General features: G+C 46.2%; 1 protein-coding gene across 1 annotated transcript in view; it reads left to right on the forward strand.

The window, feature by feature from the left end:
- HGSNAT (heparan-alpha-glucosaminide N-acetyltransferase) overlaps window positions 1-18,581 on the forward strand; it is a 71,566-nt gene that overhangs the window by 6,832 nt on the left and 46,153 nt on the right. Inside the window, exons 2-5 of the mRNA XM_068233666.1 lie at window positions 6,782-6,891; window positions 10,647-10,771; window positions 12,983-13,104; window positions 16,467-16,536. Of these exons, the coding sequence (XP_068089767.1) occupies window positions 6,782-6,891; window positions 10,647-10,771; window positions 12,983-13,104; window positions 16,467-16,536 (427 nt within the window). The remainder of the gene's footprint in view (window positions 1-6,781; window positions 6,892-10,646; window positions 10,772-12,982; window positions 13,105-16,466; window positions 16,537-18,581) is intronic.

The raw sequence follows: 18,581 nt of genomic DNA on the forward strand, positions 1-18,581 counted from the left end.
TCAAAATAAATTGCCTATGGATGTCTGTGCTGAATTTTGGACATTTGTTGTATACTATATTCTTATGTAGGGTTGCAATGGTATGAAATATGACGGTATGATAAACTGTCTCAAATATTGCGGCATTACACAATTGCCTGGTTGCTAATCTTTGGGGGGGGGGGGGGGCCTGGGTGCTCAGCAGCCCCCCTCTTCTCGATTTCAGACACCCCCCCCCCCCCACCCCCAACAAAAGATTAGCAACCAGCCAATTGTGTAATACCCTTTATCGATCCGGAGGCTTCCCACTCAAGATTCATGCATGCATACATGTATTTGTTATGGCCAGAACCTGAAAACTCTGACTCTGCGCCTGCCCAATACCCTAACTGGCCAGCTATTGGTGCCCCCCATATAGGTTAGCCAGGTAGGGGCCTCCAGTATAGGTATATGTACCGACTCCACAGCCCTGGGTGCCTCCCAGTATAGGTAGCTAGTATAGTGGCCCCCAGTATAGCTATAGGTGCAGTGGTGGGGGAGAGCAGGCAGTACTACTCCGCCTTCCTTAAGCCACATGTGGCTTTTATTTTGTTCCTCCCAGGCGTCAACATGTTAATAACGGCGCCCCCTGTGGCGACATGTTGCTACGTCGTAACAGGGGGGCACAACGCCTGGAAGAAGATAGACACTGCGTGTGGCTGAAGGAAGGTGAGCTGCTACTGTCCGCTCTTCTCCCGCCGCTGCAGCCGCTCTCCCCCTTTAGTGCCCCACCCCTAAAACCGGTAAACCGGGGATTGTGCATGGTATAATTACCATGCCCAATCAAACCAAAGTATACCGCGGCAACCATATTCTTATGTAATAAAAACCTACTTACCCGGTGCTTCCTGCAGCCCCTGGCATCCATCCTGTGCCCTCCTCGGAGCTCACCTCACAGCCGGTGGCCCAGCTCCCCTCTGGTGCCGACGGGCATCTACTGTGCCTGCCGCGCGAGGCGGTCGTGCTGAAATCATCTGGGGTGTTCTCTGCACAGTACACTCCAGACCACGTCAGTGCGCGACCACAAGCGCTCTCAACAGGGGCAGTAGATGCTGACCCGGTGAAGTCGGGCATCTGGGAGTGGAGCTGCGGCGAGGGCACAAGACGGTTGCCAGGGGCTGGAGGAAGCCCTGGGTAAGTAGATTTTTTTTTTTTTTTTTTTTTTTATTTAATTTTTTTTTTTTTTTTTTTTTAATCACATCGTACCTTCCCTTTTTTAAATGTTGCTCACTGGAAACGTTGGCAGTAAATAAAACCATTTTGAGTTAACGGTCAACTGAAGGGAGAGGGTGGTGTGTGTGTGTGTGTATATATATATATAGAAGCTGCCATATTTATTTTCTATTGTAGCCAAGTGGTACCACTCAGCAATGCACTGCAGAGTCTGCCGTCTAAAGCATGCACCAGTGTGAAAAGGAGCCTGAGGGCGCGTTTCCACTTGAGCGGAAACAGCCGCGAATTCCGCAGAGTTTCCCCGCAGGTGAATAGTGCGGGGAAACCCTGCCATAAGGTGCAACGGTAACGCCGGCCAAATCGCTAGCGATTCGGACAGCTTTTCTATCCGAATCGGCGCGGGAGGCTGCGGATCCCATAGCCGTGCATGGCACGGCTGATGGGATTCATCTGCTTTCCCCGCAGACCCGGAAGAGCCGGCGTGCTTCTCGCAGACTCGCGCCGCTCAAGTGGAATCGCGCCCTAAAACAAGCATGTGGCTTATCCAGTCAGACTTGAGTAAAGCAGGGGACACACTTATCTATTTTTGTGCACCTCTTCTGCACACAGACTGATTTAAACTGAGAACTCCTGTCAATCAATGGGCTAGTTCACACTTAAAGAACTGTAGTGAGAAGAATATGGAAGCTGCCATATTTCCTTTTAAACAATACTAGTTGCCTGGCTGCCCAGCTGATCTATGTGGCTGCAGGAGTGTCTGAATCACATAAGAAAATAGCATGTAGATAAGCTTGCCAGATTGACAAAAATGTCAAACGCCTGATCTGCTGCATGCTGCTTCAGGGTCTGTGGCTAAAAGTTTTTTAGAGGCAGATAATCAGCAGGATAGCCAGGCAACTAGTATTGCTTAAAAGGAAATAAATATGGCAGCCTTCATATACCTCTTGCTCCATACCACCCCCCCCCCCCCCCCCCCCCCCGGACGAGGCTTGATTTATTTACCTCTCTGGAGTTTGGCGCAAGTGGCGGGTTCTTTGTTCGGGCTAGGTGAAAATAGCGGAGCCCGATTGTATCTGCTCTACTGCACAGGTGCAAAAGGACTTGCATTTACATCTCAGCATTTCAGGGGGCTGCAGCAGGAGATTGCTGGGACACTGCAGGACAGGGGTAGCCTCATTAGTATCCAGTGGCTTCCCCGTCCTGAGGTGAGTACCACCCCAGGGGATGTGTTTCTAAATACAGAGTCTCTTTAATGCAGATTGTGTGTGTGTGTGTGTGTGTGTGTGTGTGTGTGTTTTCTGGTCAGGAGGCTTATTCCCGAGGAGTTGTTTCTTCCTCAGAACAGAGATCACCAGACCAAGCCCACAATGCCCCCATTGCACTCTTTGGCCAGTACTGCAGCCTTAGTTATTTCCAGCTTAACATGTAATAATGTATTTTACTATTCCCACACCTAATTCAGTTTTATAAGGCCATGTGTGTACCTCTTCTCGCCCTGCCTACAATAAAAAAAAATAAACTGTAATTATCCAAAACAGCAAAATGCTTCTGGGAGAATGACTTCTGGACAAATGAGAAGCTGAAGCTTTCTGGCAAGTTGTCAGCTCTGTGTCCCGAAAAGTTTTTCAAAGAAGAGCTCGCCGTGCACGCAGTGAAACATTGTGGCTTGCTTTGCTGTATGTTGTACTGCATTATTTGAGTCTGTACAGGGAACAATGCAATCTTGAGACTAGAAGATGTGTTTGAAGAGAAATTGTCTGCCTAGTATTTCTTCACAGGTCATAATTCCTACAGCAGAATTATGCAAACATACAGCACTAGAAGTGTCCAGGAATGGTGATGAACAAACATTTGGCAAGCATGGTGGCTTAGTGCTTAGCTCTCTCGCCTTGCAGCGCTGGGTCTCTGGTTCAAATACCAGCCGGGGCACTATCTGCATAGTTTGTACGTTCTCCCTGTTTTTGCATGGGTTTCCTCTGGGCACTCAGGTTTCCACCCACATCCCAAAAACATACGATAAGTTAATTGGCTTCCCCTTAACCTCCCTGGTGGTTAATTTTTTTTCCCAAATGGGCAAAAATCCTTTTTTAAAAAAAAAAAAAAAAAATTTGTTTCATGTAAAGCTACCAGAGTGGTAGCTACATGAAACACCACTAGAGGGCGCATGTGTCCCTCTAGTGCGATCGTCGCCGGCACTAATAGCAAACAGGGGAGCGCGTATATAACGCGTTCCCCTGTTTGGCTTCTCCTGTCTCCATGGCGACGATCGGAATGATGTCATGGACGTCAGCCGACGTCCTGACGTCAGGCACACCCGATCCAGCCCATAGCGCTGCCCGGAACTCATTGGTCCGGGCAGCGCCGGGCTCTGGCCGGGGGGGGCCCTCTTTCGCCGCTGCGTGCGGGCGATCGCCGCAGAGCGGGTGGCGATCGAGCTGTGCGCGCGGCTAGCAAAGTGCTGGCTGCGCGCACAGCACTTTGAATGGGGCAAATCGCCCCAATAGATCGGGAGAAATCCTCCTGCGCGGCATAGCCCGAGCTCAGCTCGGGCTTACCGCCAGGGAGGTCAAAATAAAAATAATGAAATTGGCTATAGACTACTATACATACAATACACTATATAGACCTATGTTAGGGACTAGATTGTGAGCCCCTCTGAGGGACAGTTGTGTGACAAGACAATATACTCTGTACAGCGTTGTGGAAGAGGTTGGCGCTATATAAATACTAAATCATACTCTGAAGTAGCTTTCTACAAGACAGAAAGTGAATACTACAGCATCTCTGGAGAAAGATTCCCAACTTTTGTTTTCTGCTTTTTCTTGCGGTTGCAGTTTGAGGTAAATAAAAATATCTGCACGCACTGTTTTGCACACTGCATGTAATTCCCTTTGCCAACCATCAGCTGCTGACATGTAGCAAGTTATTTCAAAGATGTATGTGCACAACAGCACAGCAGTCGTATGGGTTTAGCATAAAAAGCCTCGCCTGTTCGTCACTGTGCTACTACGTAGATATAGATCTATTTGGTAAGTCATTGGCAAATTTAAAATTGGATGTGTTGCAAACCAAAAAGAAAAAAGGGATGTGTGCTCAGACCTGACTTGTATACAGGCTGCCTCATGTCTATTGACTAATTCAAATGGCATAGCATTTGCAAACTGCACCTGCTTGCCAGAATATGTTGGATCTAAAACTACCTCACTGCAGGAGGTTAGCCCACGCAAAATACTTAGCATGTCAACAGGGGTGCCCCTGTGTAGGCCTCCTCAAAGCAATCTGCCTGGGAGCGCTTTCAAAAATGGAAGTGTGTACCAGGCTTAACCGCTTCACCCCAAAGGCATTTTTACCCTGATGGCCCATACTCACGAGGGACTTTTGTCGCCTCAACACGCAGCGCGTGCGTGTTGCGGCGACAGGTCGCCCGTGAGTATGGGCCGTTGCACGCACGCGCACCCCGAACTGTCGCCCGTCGCTCATGTCGCCATGCGATTGAAAGTTTCAATCGCATGGCGACAGTCGCCGCCGCACCTCCGCTGCAACTGTCGCTAGTCCGCGTGAGTACGCGGACTAGCGACAGCAACCTCCATTAAAGTATATGGAGCTTCCGGCGGAGGGAGGAGGAACGTCGGCGACAGCTTCCGCCTCGCCGCTGGTCCCTCTTCCGCATGTGTACGCGGAGGGACCTGGCGAGGAGCTGTCGCCGGCCTGTCGCCCACACGCTCACGTGTGCTGGCGACAGGCAACATTTGCAGCCCGTGAGTACGGGCCATAATGAACAAGTTATTTTCACCTTTCAGTGCTCATCCCTTTCATTTGCCAATAGCTTAATCACTATTAATCACAATTAAATGATCTATATCTTGTTTTTATTTCACCACTAATTGGGCTTTTTGGGGTTGATATTTGTTTTCAGTAATTACTTTCTTTTCTATGCATTTTAAAGGGGAAAGACAAGGAAAAAAATTAGAGAATACACTATTTCTCCAATTTCATCTTCTATAGTTTTAATATAAACACTGGTAGGCCTGGTGCACACCAAAAACCGCTAGCAGATCCGCAAAATGCTAGCAGATTTTGAAACGCTTTTTCTTCTTTTTCTGTAGCGTTTCAGGTAGCATTTTGCGGTTTTGGGAAGCGGTTTTGGTGTAGTAGATTTCATGTATTGTTACAGTAAAGCTGTTACTGAACATCTACTGTAACAAAAAACGCCTGGCAAACAGCTCTGAAGTGCCGTTTTTCAGAGCGGTTTGCGTTTTTTCCTATACTTAAACATTGAGGCAGAAACGCATCCGCAATCCAAAATCTGCAGCAGCCCGGGAGTATGCGCTTCTGCAAAACGCCTCCCGCTCTGGTGTGCACCAGCCCATTAAAATACATTACCCTAGCGGATCGCAAACCGCAGCAGAACCGCTCTGGTGTGCACTAGGCCGTACTGTGCATAAAACCCACACATTTTATCTGCCTATTTGTTCTGGTTCACATTTTAATTATGCCCCTAGTACAAAGTATGGTGACACTATAGTATTTGGAAATAAAGGTGTGGTGTTTTTTTTTTTTTTTTTTTCACGTGCACGGGAATGCACGTACACTCGAGGGAGCGTGCACAGCGTCAGCAGCACTGTCTGACTTATCAAAACGTCCTGGAGCCAGAAGCTCTAGCAGGATGTTTTTAGAAGTCCGCTTGTCATTAAGTGGTTAATCATGTCCCCTAGGGTACACTTTAAGCCTCGTACACACGTTATGAGGCTTGTCACCCAGTTGGGATCAGGACCTGATCCCTTGGGCGACTTCGCAGGGCCAAGGCTGTCCAGGTGCATTTTGTTGCTATGCGTAGGGCTGACAGAGCAGTGCACAAGTGAAATTATGTGAAGTGAACAATGCTCTCTGCCAATGATCATCTGAATTGATCTGCCAGGCTAATTGAATGGTGAAGGGGGTTGGAGTTGGGAGTGGTGGTTTTGGGAGCTTCTGTACTCGCACTAGTTTCATCTAGTGCTTGTATGAGGCTTAAAGGACAACTGAAGTGATAGGGATATGGAGGCTGCCATATTTCCTTTTAAGCAATACCGGTTGCCTGGCTATCCTACTGATCCTCTGCCTCTAAATAATTTTAGCCATAGACCCTGAATAAGTATATGAAGATACCACCATTGGGGTTAGGCATTGGTAGAGGAAGGGTTCTGTGCGAAAGTTGGGTTAGGTCATAGTAGTACAAAATATCGTTAGATTATTATTTCACTATTGTAATTTAGTCGAATATGGGTATTTTTACTGATACCCTGGCTCCTATTTCCGGAGCTTTTTTTTCCCAGGCACCTTTTTTACATGTATGCACATCTTGTATGTATGTCTTAACATGCATTTTAAATATAAAAAAAATTTTTCATTATAGTTTTGTTTTGTTTTTTTTGTTTTTTTTTTTTTGTTTTTTTTTTGTTTATGCCAAAACTGATCTGCTGGACTAAGAAAGGGTTAGAAAAGGAACTTTTTGAAGCTGTAGTGGCAAATGCAGAATTATTTTTCCCGACACTGTCTGTCTTATACATTCATTAGAGCATTCCATTATTTTTCCTTTTCTTTTATGAAGGTGTGTCAAGAAGATCATTTCAGCTAAAAATGGACCAAGCAATTCTTATGATTCAGGATGAGTCGCATGAGAAAATTGCCGTCTACTGGCGTTCTGACCTCTGCTACCAGGTATACTCTGCTTGTTCTCTACACGAGGGATTGTCAATGAGATGCAAATGATTTTGGATTGATGCAGGATTATGCTAATTGTGTATGCAAATTTAAGCAGCTTGAAAGTGGACCAATTAAATTTTACTCAGCAGAATGTGATTGGTCTAATTTCACACTGCATACATTTGTATAATGCTGCATCAACTCAAAATTATTTGACTCTCATTGATCATCCCTAATGATCAATGAGAGTCACTCCTTAAATGTAGTTCATTTACTAAGCAAAAAGGAAACTTGACCTCCAACAGTTCAGAGTACTGATTACTGCTTGCTCATGCCCAGTCAACAAACATTGCTGGTTCCCTTATTCTGTCAGTCACTGGCCAGAAACATCCATGTAGGTGAGGGTTTCGTCTTTGCTAGATAAATGTATGTTCCAGGTTAGTAAAACCCCACAACATAGTAAGTATGTAGATTAAACAGGACTACTGCTAAACAGTTAATTAGTAATTACTGGTTTACAGTATCTGTATCTCTTTCTTACATGTTGGAGACAATGTTGTTTATATATTTATAATTACGGTACATGCAGTCCTTTTTTTTTTTTTTTTTTTTTTTGTCTGATTGTAAACTACTAGATCAGTGGTCCTCACTATGGCCCGCAGGCCGAATGTGGCCCCTGAGTCTTTTTTTTTTTTATCGGCCCCCTCCCACACAATGGCTATCATTCATAAAGGACCAGTCGGTAGTGCGGGAAAACACCGTTCTTCTCCGCAGCGTGGCCGTGATTTATGAGGGATTGCAGAGTGCAGGGGGACCTTAGAGGGGTTTGGGATAGCAACAGAGGCTGGGCTGTATAGGCAGATCCAGCCTCTGTATGCAGATAATCTTCAAACCCACCTCGGGTTCTCTTTAAGACTTCTGGGTGGTCATTCATAAATAAGTTGCCTGTTGCGATACAAGTGCGGAGGTTTTCTGGAGGAAGCTGGCGGTAGCGTGGCTGAAGACATGCGGAAACATAAAATCTGCCCGATTCCCTCCGTGCACTCCTCTGTCTAATGCTGCTTGCTGCCCAATAGGTCGATCGCGATCTACCGGTAGATCGCGACCGCCTACTTGGTAGATCGCGGCCTCTTGGCCAAGTCTCATTAAATTTTGCGGCCAGCAGCATGTTTAGCTGCCGGCCAATAAGAATGCAGGGGAGAAGACGCGGCGAGCAGAGAGGGAGGAGAGAGGCGGCGCGGCCGCCACGTCATGGCTGGGGGCGGCGCCGGGCAGCCTGCAACGTGCGTGCTTGTAACATGCCCGGCGCCGCCCCCAGCCATGACGTAGCGGCTGCGCCACCTCTCTCCTCCCTCTCTCCTCGCCGCGTCTTGCCATCCTTTTCCCCGACGACATTCTTATTGGCCAGCGGACTGCCTGCCGGAGGTCCCAGGAGTCCAGAGGACCCTGGCCAACGCTGCAGGTACATAGACCTGGCTAAGCTACACTGGGGGCTCCTATACTTGGCTAAGCTACACTGGGGGCACCAATACCTGGCTAAGCTACACTGAGGGCCCCTATACTTGGCTAAGCTCCACTGGGGGCACCAATACCTGGCTAAGCTACACTGGGGGCACCAATACCTGGCTAAGCTACACTGAGGGCTCCTATACCTGGCTCAGCTACACTAAGGGCTCCTATACTTGGCTAAGCTACACTGAGGGCCCATATACCTGGCTAAGCTACACTGAGGGCTCCTATACCTGGCTAAGCTACACTGAGGGCCCCTATACCTGGCTAAGCTACACTGAGGGCCCCTATACCTGGCTAAGCTACACTGAGGGCCCCTATACCTGGCTAAGCTACACTGAGGGCCCCTATACCTGGCTAAGCTACACTGAGGGCCCCTATACCTGGCTAAGCTACACTGAGGGCCCCTATACCTGGCTAAGCTACACTGAGGGCCCCTATACCTGGCTAAGCTACACTGAGGGCCCCTATACCTGGCTAAGCTACACTGAGGGCCCCTATACCTGGCTAAGCTACACTGAGGGCCCCTATACCTGGCTAAGCTACACTGAGGGCCCCTATACCTGGCTAAGCTACACTGAGGGCCCCTATACCTGGCTAAGCTACACTGAGGGCCCCTATACCTGGCTAAGCTACACTGAGGGCCCCTATACCTGGCTAAGCTACACTGAGGGCCCCTATACCTGGCTAAGCTACACTGAGGGCCCCTATACCTGGCTAAGCTACACTGAGGGCCCCTATACCTGGCTAAGCTACACTGAGGGCCCCTATACCTGGCTAAGCTACACTGAGGGCCCCTATACCTGGCTAAGCTACACTGAGGGCCCCTATACCTGGCTAAGCTACACTGAGGGCCCCTATACTTGGCTAAGCTACACTGAGGGCCCCTATACCTGGCTAACCTACACTGGGGGGCCCCTATACCTGGCTAAGCTACACTGGGGGGCACTATACCTGGCTAAGCTACACTGGGGGGCCCTATACCTGGCTAAGCTACACTGGGGGGCCCTATACCTGGCTAAGCTACACTGGGGGGCCCAAATGCCAGGCTAACCTACACTGGGGGCCCATATGCCTGGCTAACCTACACTGGGGGCCCATATGCCTGGCTAACCTACACTGGGGCCCATATGCCTGGCTAACCTACACTGGGGGCCCATATGCCTGGCTAACCTACACTGGGGGCCCATATGCCTGGCTAACCTACACTGGGGGCCCATATGCCTGGCTAACCTACACTGGGGGCCCATATGCCTGGCTAACCTACACTGAGGGCCCATATACCTGGCTAACCTATACTGAGGGCCCATATACCTGGCTAACCTATACTGAGGGCCCATATACCTGGCTAACCTATACTGAGGGCCCATATACCTGGCTAACCTACACTGAGGGCACGTAACCTATGCTGCAGGCACATACATCTGGCTAACCTACGTCAGGGGGGGGGGGGGGGGGGCGTGCTTAGCATTTGGGACGTTGGTAGATCTCCTGGCCTCGGCAAATTTTAAAGTAGCTCGCGAGCCGAAAAAGTGTGGGCACCCCTGATTTACACGTAATCCGCCCGCCTATCGCTACTGTCGAGCAAGCGGTATTTTCCTTCCGCATACCGCTTGCTCTAATCTTTATGAATGGACGTGTTTGTAACTTATTCTAGATAAATCTAGAAAAACTCCGCACAAGGCGGAAATGTTTCGTTCTGCACGGGAATGTCAGCTTTTCATGCGGAAAGAGCCGTTATGAATGGGGATTTTGCTGAGTGTACGGTAAAGTCAGCGGTATTAAGCATTTCCGCATGTGGAAATGCTTTATGAATGATAGCCAATGTATCACAGATGCGGTCAGCTGCATCTTTAAATATTGGTGGTCTGCATATAGAATGATGCCAGAAAGCAGTAATTCTCTGGTTTCCAATCAAATTCCAATTGGACTGCAGGTTGTCACCTGGGTATGCTTAACTGTCTGGTGCACAAAAACGTCTACATCATTTTAAGTATACTCCAGCCCCCCAGCAGTCTGAAGTATTTTGACCCGGCCCTTGACTCCAAACATTTGGGGACCCGTGTTCTAGATCATAAACCAGTAGAAAGTTGCAATAGATAGCCGTCTGCCAGCCCCTGCAAATATGTGCCAAGATTTCCTGGTTATCTATTTTGTCACTGTGATTCTAACTAACCATATACTGAAATGGTTATGAATGATCTCTATGTAAAAAAAATGTTTTGTTTTTTTTTTTGTTTTTTTTTTTCCCTTCTCTTTAGTGCCTCTATCAAACGTTATCTGCCACAGACCTAGGAGAGAGCGCCAGTAAGGTCGCTGTAGTAGATACTCGGCGCCCTATTACCCTACGTGTAAATGATACCTCAGGAAACCAAGTGCTTTGTCAGTGAGTTTTTAACCCTTTACACTGTTTATGCATCTTCATTTTCCTATGTCCTGGATTTTTATTATCTTTACATTAATGATTTGTAATGTTTCATCCAACAATACTTGTGATGCAGTTAACCAAGGCGTACATGTTGGCCTGTTTAAGTGCTGTAGTCAAAAGCTACTTCTCTCTGGTCAGCTTTCATTCTGGTTACCAGAAGTAGAAATTTTGTTTGTATATTCGCAGACTTTGGACATTTATTTAGTCGGCTGTCTGCATTTTAGTTTTGCAGGAGTAACTAACTTTTTTACTTTACTGTTAGAGCTGGTATGTTTTCGTGTGAGTTTCAAGTAATATTTTAAAAATAAACCCTGGGTTCCTAGAAAATCCTTGACTCTCCCCAGATTTGGTGTACTCAATCTTTTTAAAATAAAGCTTGCAGAAAATGCAAAAGTATACTGTATTAGAACATCCTGACGATCTTATCATTGAAACCCTATTGCACTATACTATAAGCAATGCTAATATGAGGAAATGCAGCCCGATTCTCAAAACACTTGGACACAGGACTACACAACACATAATCCCTTCTGGTGACAGTGCTGATAGAGCTGACCATGCTGAATCTCGATGGCCAATGCCAGTGTGCCATTCTGCTGGGCGCCTCTTTATAATGGCAGAAAACTATTATCTACCTGCCATCAAGGTCGGACTGGGATACTAAGGGCCCACCACGGACGTTTCAGCCTGCCCCCCCCCCCATTTTGGGCTCACATACACATGTACTCTACAAATTTTGCATGACTTTATGGTAGGGAATAGATTGTGAGCACTTCTGAAGACAGTCTCCAATAGGAATATGTCCACATACTGAAAATAAATGGGTGTCACCACGCACTGGAACATCGCCGTGGTCATGAGTCATGGGCAGACTTAAAAAAAAAAAAAAAAAAAAAAACCCACAAAATAAGTAGCGGTGTTATTCAGAGATTAGGTCCGACCAGATACATTTTAGATAAAATATTCAAGTAGTTACATGCATCATAATTCATTTCATTTAAGTAGTCAAATGGCAGATTTCCCAACAAAATGCAATCAGGTTGGCGGCAGATAACCCCACAAAATGCAAGTTCCCCCACAGCGGGCACAGATGGGGGGGGGGGGGGGGGCGAAAATCACTTGCGTTCTCCAACGATCTTAATCTGGAAAACTGTAGAAAATCAGGCCAGGGATAATGGACCCTGCAAGGGATCCAGAAGCTGCATGGGGGGGGGGGGGGGGGATTTTCCCTTTCCTGAGAGAGTGACCACTAAGGGCACAGAGAAAGAGAAAAAAAAAACTTTCTTCTCTCTGCACAATTGTTCTGACTGCATCTGCTCAGCCACTGATGAGGAATCATTCAAGGTTTTGCAAAGATTTGTAGACAGTCAGTATTCTGCAGGGTCTTGTGTACAGCACTGCTCTACCCAGCCTCTCTACCCCTCCCCAAGTGCTGTGTACTGTGGTGATGTTTGAGTCGTCTGGGCATAGAGAGAGCCAGCTTTCTGCTCTCTGCACAAATGTTCTAATAACTGCATCTGCTCAGCCACTGATAATAAATCATACAAAGATTTGTAGACCGTCTCCATTCAGTATGCAGCAGGCTCTTGTGCACAGCACCCTGCCCCAACCTCTCTACCCCTCCCCAAGTGCTGTGTACTGTAGTGATACTGGAGAAGTCTGCACAGCCAGTTCTGCTCCATCAGAGATGGGCAGAGTAAGTTTAATAAGCTGAGGCTGGGAGCACATTCATCTGTCAGGTTTTTTTTTTTTTTTTTTTTTTTTTCTGACACCATGTGTGTCTGTATGTGTGAAAACTTGCATGTTTTATCACAGAAGCTAATGTAATTGATAGTGAAAACATGTGCAGTGCTTCACTGCTGTTGGTTTTTGTCTGCTTGAGGAACACCATTTCAAGTGTGCACTAGCCAATTGAAGAACATTGGTTCTCAGTTTACTTGTGCAGAAAGGGAGTGGGGGGGTGGAGAGGGGGGCCTCCAACCAAAGTTTTGTTGGGGGGAGGCCCAGTGATTTCTAGTTACGCCCCTGAATCAGGCTCACTGTTTCAACCTGATTTTCATCGTTCAGTAGATTTTTACACACCCCTACCTTACCATTTCATCTCCCCCATGTCATTCTGCATTTTGCCCAGTAATGTACCAGCTGATCTCCTTTCTTATCTTTGTGCAGGATACACTACAATTTTAGAGAATTTGGAAACTATTCCTTATGGATAAAGTCTAACCATTCCGGAACCAAAGATGTAAACTGTGAAATTATAATTAACTATAACCCTGGCTTCACTAACCTTCGTAAGTATGTCTTTAGCACTCTCTACCTTGTACCTTGTGTAAACTATAGTTAGTACTTTAGAAGTACTTAGTACTTGCAAAAGTATTCAGCACTCGACTTAAAATACTGCAAAGTGGCAATTCTTTAAAATTGATCCGAGGTGAACTTTTACTCATTGCATAATTGTGTTCCTTTCCTATTGTTTATAGGGCATTCCTCAAGCCAAATACTTTTTTGTTTTAGTACTCTAATTCCCTATATACTAAACCACGCTCACAGGTTTTTAGAGAGCCTTGGCAGTAGCAAGGGCTCATGGGAGCTCAGTCTGGGCAGGAGGAGGAGGTGTTACTACCCATTGATTTCAGAGGCAGAAGGGAGGAGGGGGGATTAAGATAAGCCTGCCTCTGTGTAATGTTTACAAACATGGCTGCTGTCATTGTATCACAGGAAGAAATAATAATTATCTATTAAAGCTGTTTGCAGCTAAAGTTTAGATAATATATTAGTTAGTTAAGTTAGTTTTTCATCTCAGATCCGCTTTAAGAAACAATGGCATTAACCATTGTATTCAAATATCCTAAATATTACAGTGAACAGTGTAAATGAAAGCAATATTTTATGTTCAATATAGGAGGGGACACCCCTCCTTCAAAACCCTTAAATTTGGCAATGGAGCATTACACTGACACGGGGCCTGGTGTAATGGAAAGCCAGGACTTTCAGCTTTTCATAAAGGATGAAGCAAACGGAGCCTAAACAAGGAACTGCCAAACTCTTCGGAAGGAATAATACCTAAGTACCGTTAAATAACAATTTGGCCCGCGACTTAGGGCCTGTTCACACTTAACCTCCCTGGCGGTAACCCCGTGTGTGACACGGGGTAAGCCGCCGGAGGGTGCCGCTCAGGCCCTGCTGGGCCGATTTTCATAATTTTTTTTTTTTTGCTGGACGCAGCTAGCACTTTGCTAGCTGCGCCAGCACTCTGATCGCCGCCGGCCCCCGCCCGATCGCCGCTATTTGCTGCGGCGCGCGCCCCCCCCCCCCAGACCCCAGCGCTGCCTGGCCAATCAGTGCCAGGCAGCGCCGAGGGGTGGCCCGGGACTCCCAATGACGTCCCGACGTCAGTGACGTCGGTGACGTCATCCCGCCCCGTCGCCATGGCGACGGGGGAAGCCCTCCAGGAAATCCCGTTCTATGAACGGGATTTCCTGATCGGAGATCGCCGAAGGCGATCGAAGCGGGCGGGGGGATGCCGCTCAGCAGCAGCTATCATGTAGCGAGCCCTCGGCTCGCTACATGATTAAAAAAAAAAATTTTTTTTTAAAAACTGCTGCGCTCCCTCCTGGCGGTATTTTTCATACCGCCAAGGAGGTTAAAAAGCCCAGCATTTTGTGCAGGTGATTATTTATTTTTTTACTGTGAGCACAGTAAAATCACTGTGTTTCCGCGATTCAGAGCGATCGCGATCAGCACTTTATTCAGCACTGTACCGCTATCTCTTCAGAATTGCAGCAAAAATGCTGCAGGTAACGTGATTTGTGCTAAACGCAAAATGGCCGTGATTGTCGTCTATTGCGGCAGCGAGATCACTGCCATAGGTTAGAACAGCACTAGCCCTTTACAAAGTGCTAGCACTTTGGCGATTAGCGGGAATTGCCCACTAATCGCCCTGGTATGAATGGGCCCATAAACTGTTTGTTTTTTAGTTTTTGGCCCCTTATGTAATGGGGAGTTTGACACCGCAGCCATACAGTTTTCTCGATCCTCTCTTGCCCTCGTTCCACCAATGTCATTTACTCACCTCTGGGACTCCTCGGCAGGCTTCAGATGTACTTCTGATGAAGGAGCGCATCTGTATTGCACGTGTGCATGCACAGTACATATCTGTTCTTCTTTCGAAATACTTGGATGCTGATTGAATAATTCCGATGTAAGGGGGGGGGGGGGGAGAGGGCACAGAGTGATTGGGAAGGCTTGATTTGATCCAGAGCATTCCCTCTACATGGGTAAGTATTAGTTTACTTTATCAGTTACGAACTGTAGCCAACTATTAAAGAACTATCTAAAATGTTAGCTGGGTTCTGTCTGGAAGACCTGCTTTTTATTGAGAAATGGCAAGACGTGCAGAAGAACTTGCTACCAGACACAACTGGGAGATTCCCTTGGGCTCTGCATGATAAACAAAATATTTTGGACTTGTGGGGATGGTCCATGACCTGCAATTAATTTAGAGTTGATGTAGCATTTGATACACCTTTTCAGTACAATTGTATGCAGCTTGAAAATGGACCAAACGAAGCCAAGGTGAAATCTGATTGGTCCCCTTTTTTTTTTTTTTTTTTTTTTTTTTTTTTTCTGCATATATTTCCTTAGTCCCCCCCCCCCCCCCCCCCCCCCACGACCAACCCTAGGGTGAGTGGGATAGAGAGGCTGCCATATTTATTTATTTCTTTTTTAAGCAATACCCGTTCCCAGCAGTCCTGCTAATTCTCTGCCTCTAAGGGCCCGTTTCCACTTGTGCGGTGCGAATCGGCACGGTAAAAATTTGCATGCGGATGAGAATTTCGCATGCGGGTGTATGTGAATTTTCATGCGAATTTGCATTAATGACACTGTATGCAAATTTAACCATGGCAGTGCCTGTGTGCTTTTTCCATTGATTTCATGCGAATTCGCATAACCCCGCATAGTGGTATGCGAATTCTGATGGCTCTGCCATGCGGATTTTTCACGCGGACGAAAACGCTCAGAAATCCTGACCAGTGGAAACAGTCCCATCCACTTGTATTGGCTATGTGAATTTGCATGCGGCAAACACATGCAAATTGGCGATAGTGGAAACGGGCCCTAATACTTTTAGCCATGGACTCGAACAAGCATGCAGTAGATCAGGTGTTTCTGACATTGTCAGATCTGACAAGATTAGTTGTATGCTTGCTTCTGGTGTGATGCAGAGTTCTGCAGCCAAATAGGTCAACAGGGCTGCTAGGCAACTAGTATTGTTTAAAAGGAAACAAATAGGTATTCCTCCACTCCAGTCTTCTCACTTCAGTCCTTTTAAATTTAGTAAACCAATACCTTACAGCAGCATCAATAGAAAAGTAGAATCCGGGCACCAAAGACTGCAGTTACCACACTTTATTGCATTCCCACATATAGACAGATACAGGTGTATAGGGCTGGTCTGACAGCAGTTTCACAAGCAGCCACGCTTGCTTCCTCAGAGACTTACCATACAGCAGCACATGGTAGACCCTATGTTACCCCATAAAATCTCCTATGGGCTTCAGCTTAGTGGGGCTTTAATAATTCATGATATGTATATTATTCTGTTCATGTAAATTCTAATTTGACTTTTATTTTATTTTTTCCCTCCATGCAGCTATCATTGTAGCCTTTTTTACCTATGTTGGAATTTTTTCCATCTTGGCCTTGGGATCGTTTTTATTAAGGTATGATACAGCGAGGTCTAAGGTAATTATGAACAAAAATACAAGTCCTCGGTCACATCCATAATGCACGGTGAAGGTCATTCATTCTGCACTCCTCTCCTGTAAGCAGCTGCACAGTGGTGCAGCACAGCTTTTAGTTGCAAGCTAGATTATACAGTATTTAATAGTAATAAAATATGAAATAGAAGTATATTTTCCTCACTCTTGAAAAAATGTGTGCTGTCCAAATTTGAAATATTTGATAAACCTCCCTAGTAGGTGTTTTGGTGTACAGAAAAAGCAATCAGAGTTGTGTTAAAATGAAAATCTTATTTCTTCACACAGAATAATGTAACTCAATCATGAGGGCGTTAAACATGCACTGTAAATCAAAAAACAAATATTGCAGGATATCAACCTAAAAAATAATTCAATTCTGTCTCACCTATTAAATTACATGCAACAATCCAAATATACTATAGGGAGCCTGAATTATGCAGAGTATAACAAATGTATTAATTGCCTATTAAATACACCAACAATAACCACAGATTTAAAAGCAATTAAAAACCGCAAAACTATAGCAACAGCTACAACAGGCCAGCAGGGCTATGCATAAGGATGCACCTATTTCAATCAAGTTACCGGTATATAGTGTATATGTCTTCAGGCCCCTTTAAATCCTGTGCAGCATGCTATATAGATGGTCATCCAACAAGAGCAATATCTTCAATCCACCCTTTATAAAATATTAACGTTCCAAAAGCCTCTTATCATAAATGTCTCTTCAAGAGGACACCCTCATTACATGTAGCAATTGGCTACACAACCCTATTTTGCCAAGCTTCCACCGGAGCTAATTTGAGTTGTGACATCCAGCAACAAGTGAACTTAGTAGGCTGACTTACATCCTAAGGTCATCTCCGTCAGCTTCATAACATTGCATCAAGTCCGCCCGCAGGCTGGTACTCACGGAGCAGTGCTTTTCAGTGCTGCTAGATTTGGGCTTAGCCGGCTCCTCCATAGGCTACACTAGGAATCATTCCTATTGCAGCGCTCAGTGAGTAACGTCTTCTGACGGAGCCGAGGTTGCTTAAAAACATAATTCGGCCTCCAGCAATCACTGGAAGCCGAATTATTTAATTCTCCCACTATCCATGGCAGCCTGGAGGGGGTATAGTCATTAAATCGGCCCGGACTTGTGCAGAAGCAGGATCAGCCATATACCGCTGTATCCTGCGCCCAAGTCTACCGGCGCAGATTTCAAATGTACTCGGCACTCACGTGCCCTGACAAGTTAACAGGGACTCGTCGCCGCTTCTCATTAATGCACTGTAAATCAACGGTTTTAAAAAAAAAAAAAAAAAAAAAAAAAAAAAAAATGCACTGTACCTTGCTGTTAGTATAAAATGGAAGTTTGCAATTAAGCCACCCACTAGTCAAACATGAGAAGGCAACCTGCTATGTAGACCTCAGACTACAGATCTATGGAGTGCAGCAGAAACAAGTAGCCTGATTGTACATGGCTATGGGCGTACATCAAAAAAGGGCATTTGGAAATTTGGGTGCCGACTCCGAGTGAAGCCGCTAGTAGAAGATCGGTATTACCAATATTCTATTGGGCTCTGGATAATGCTGGTAGTAGAATATAGGTAGTTTTACTGATATTCTACGATTGCTTACCTACCCTTCCTCTCACACTAACCTTCCATTTCCTACTCCAATGCTTAAGGCCTCTTTCACACCAAGACGTTGCGTTTTAGGGGACGTTGAGGTCACATAACGTGCCCCTAACGCAATGTACGGTGGTGTTGAAGTTGGACGTCAGATTTAGCCGCGTTATGCGGCTCTTGGTGCACCGTTGTCATGCAATACTGGGAAGTCCGGATCTTTTCAATGATTCGGATGATTCGAATCAGATCATTGAAAAGATCCGGATCTTTGAATTGAATCTTTGAATCATTTTACTAGGGAAGCAGGGGTGCAGCAGAGTGAGAGGTGCAGGAGAATGAGGGCACATTGAGGGTGCTAATGAGGAAGGGAGAGATGCAGCAGGAAGATTGTGT

Source organism: Hyperolius riggenbachi, chromosome 1, assembly GCF_040937935.1.
Source record: "Hyperolius riggenbachi isolate aHypRig1 chromosome 1, aHypRig1.pri, whole genome shotgun sequence".
NCBI classification, from domain to species: domain Eukaryota; kingdom Metazoa; phylum Chordata; class Amphibia; order Anura; family Hyperoliidae; genus Hyperolius; species Hyperolius riggenbachi.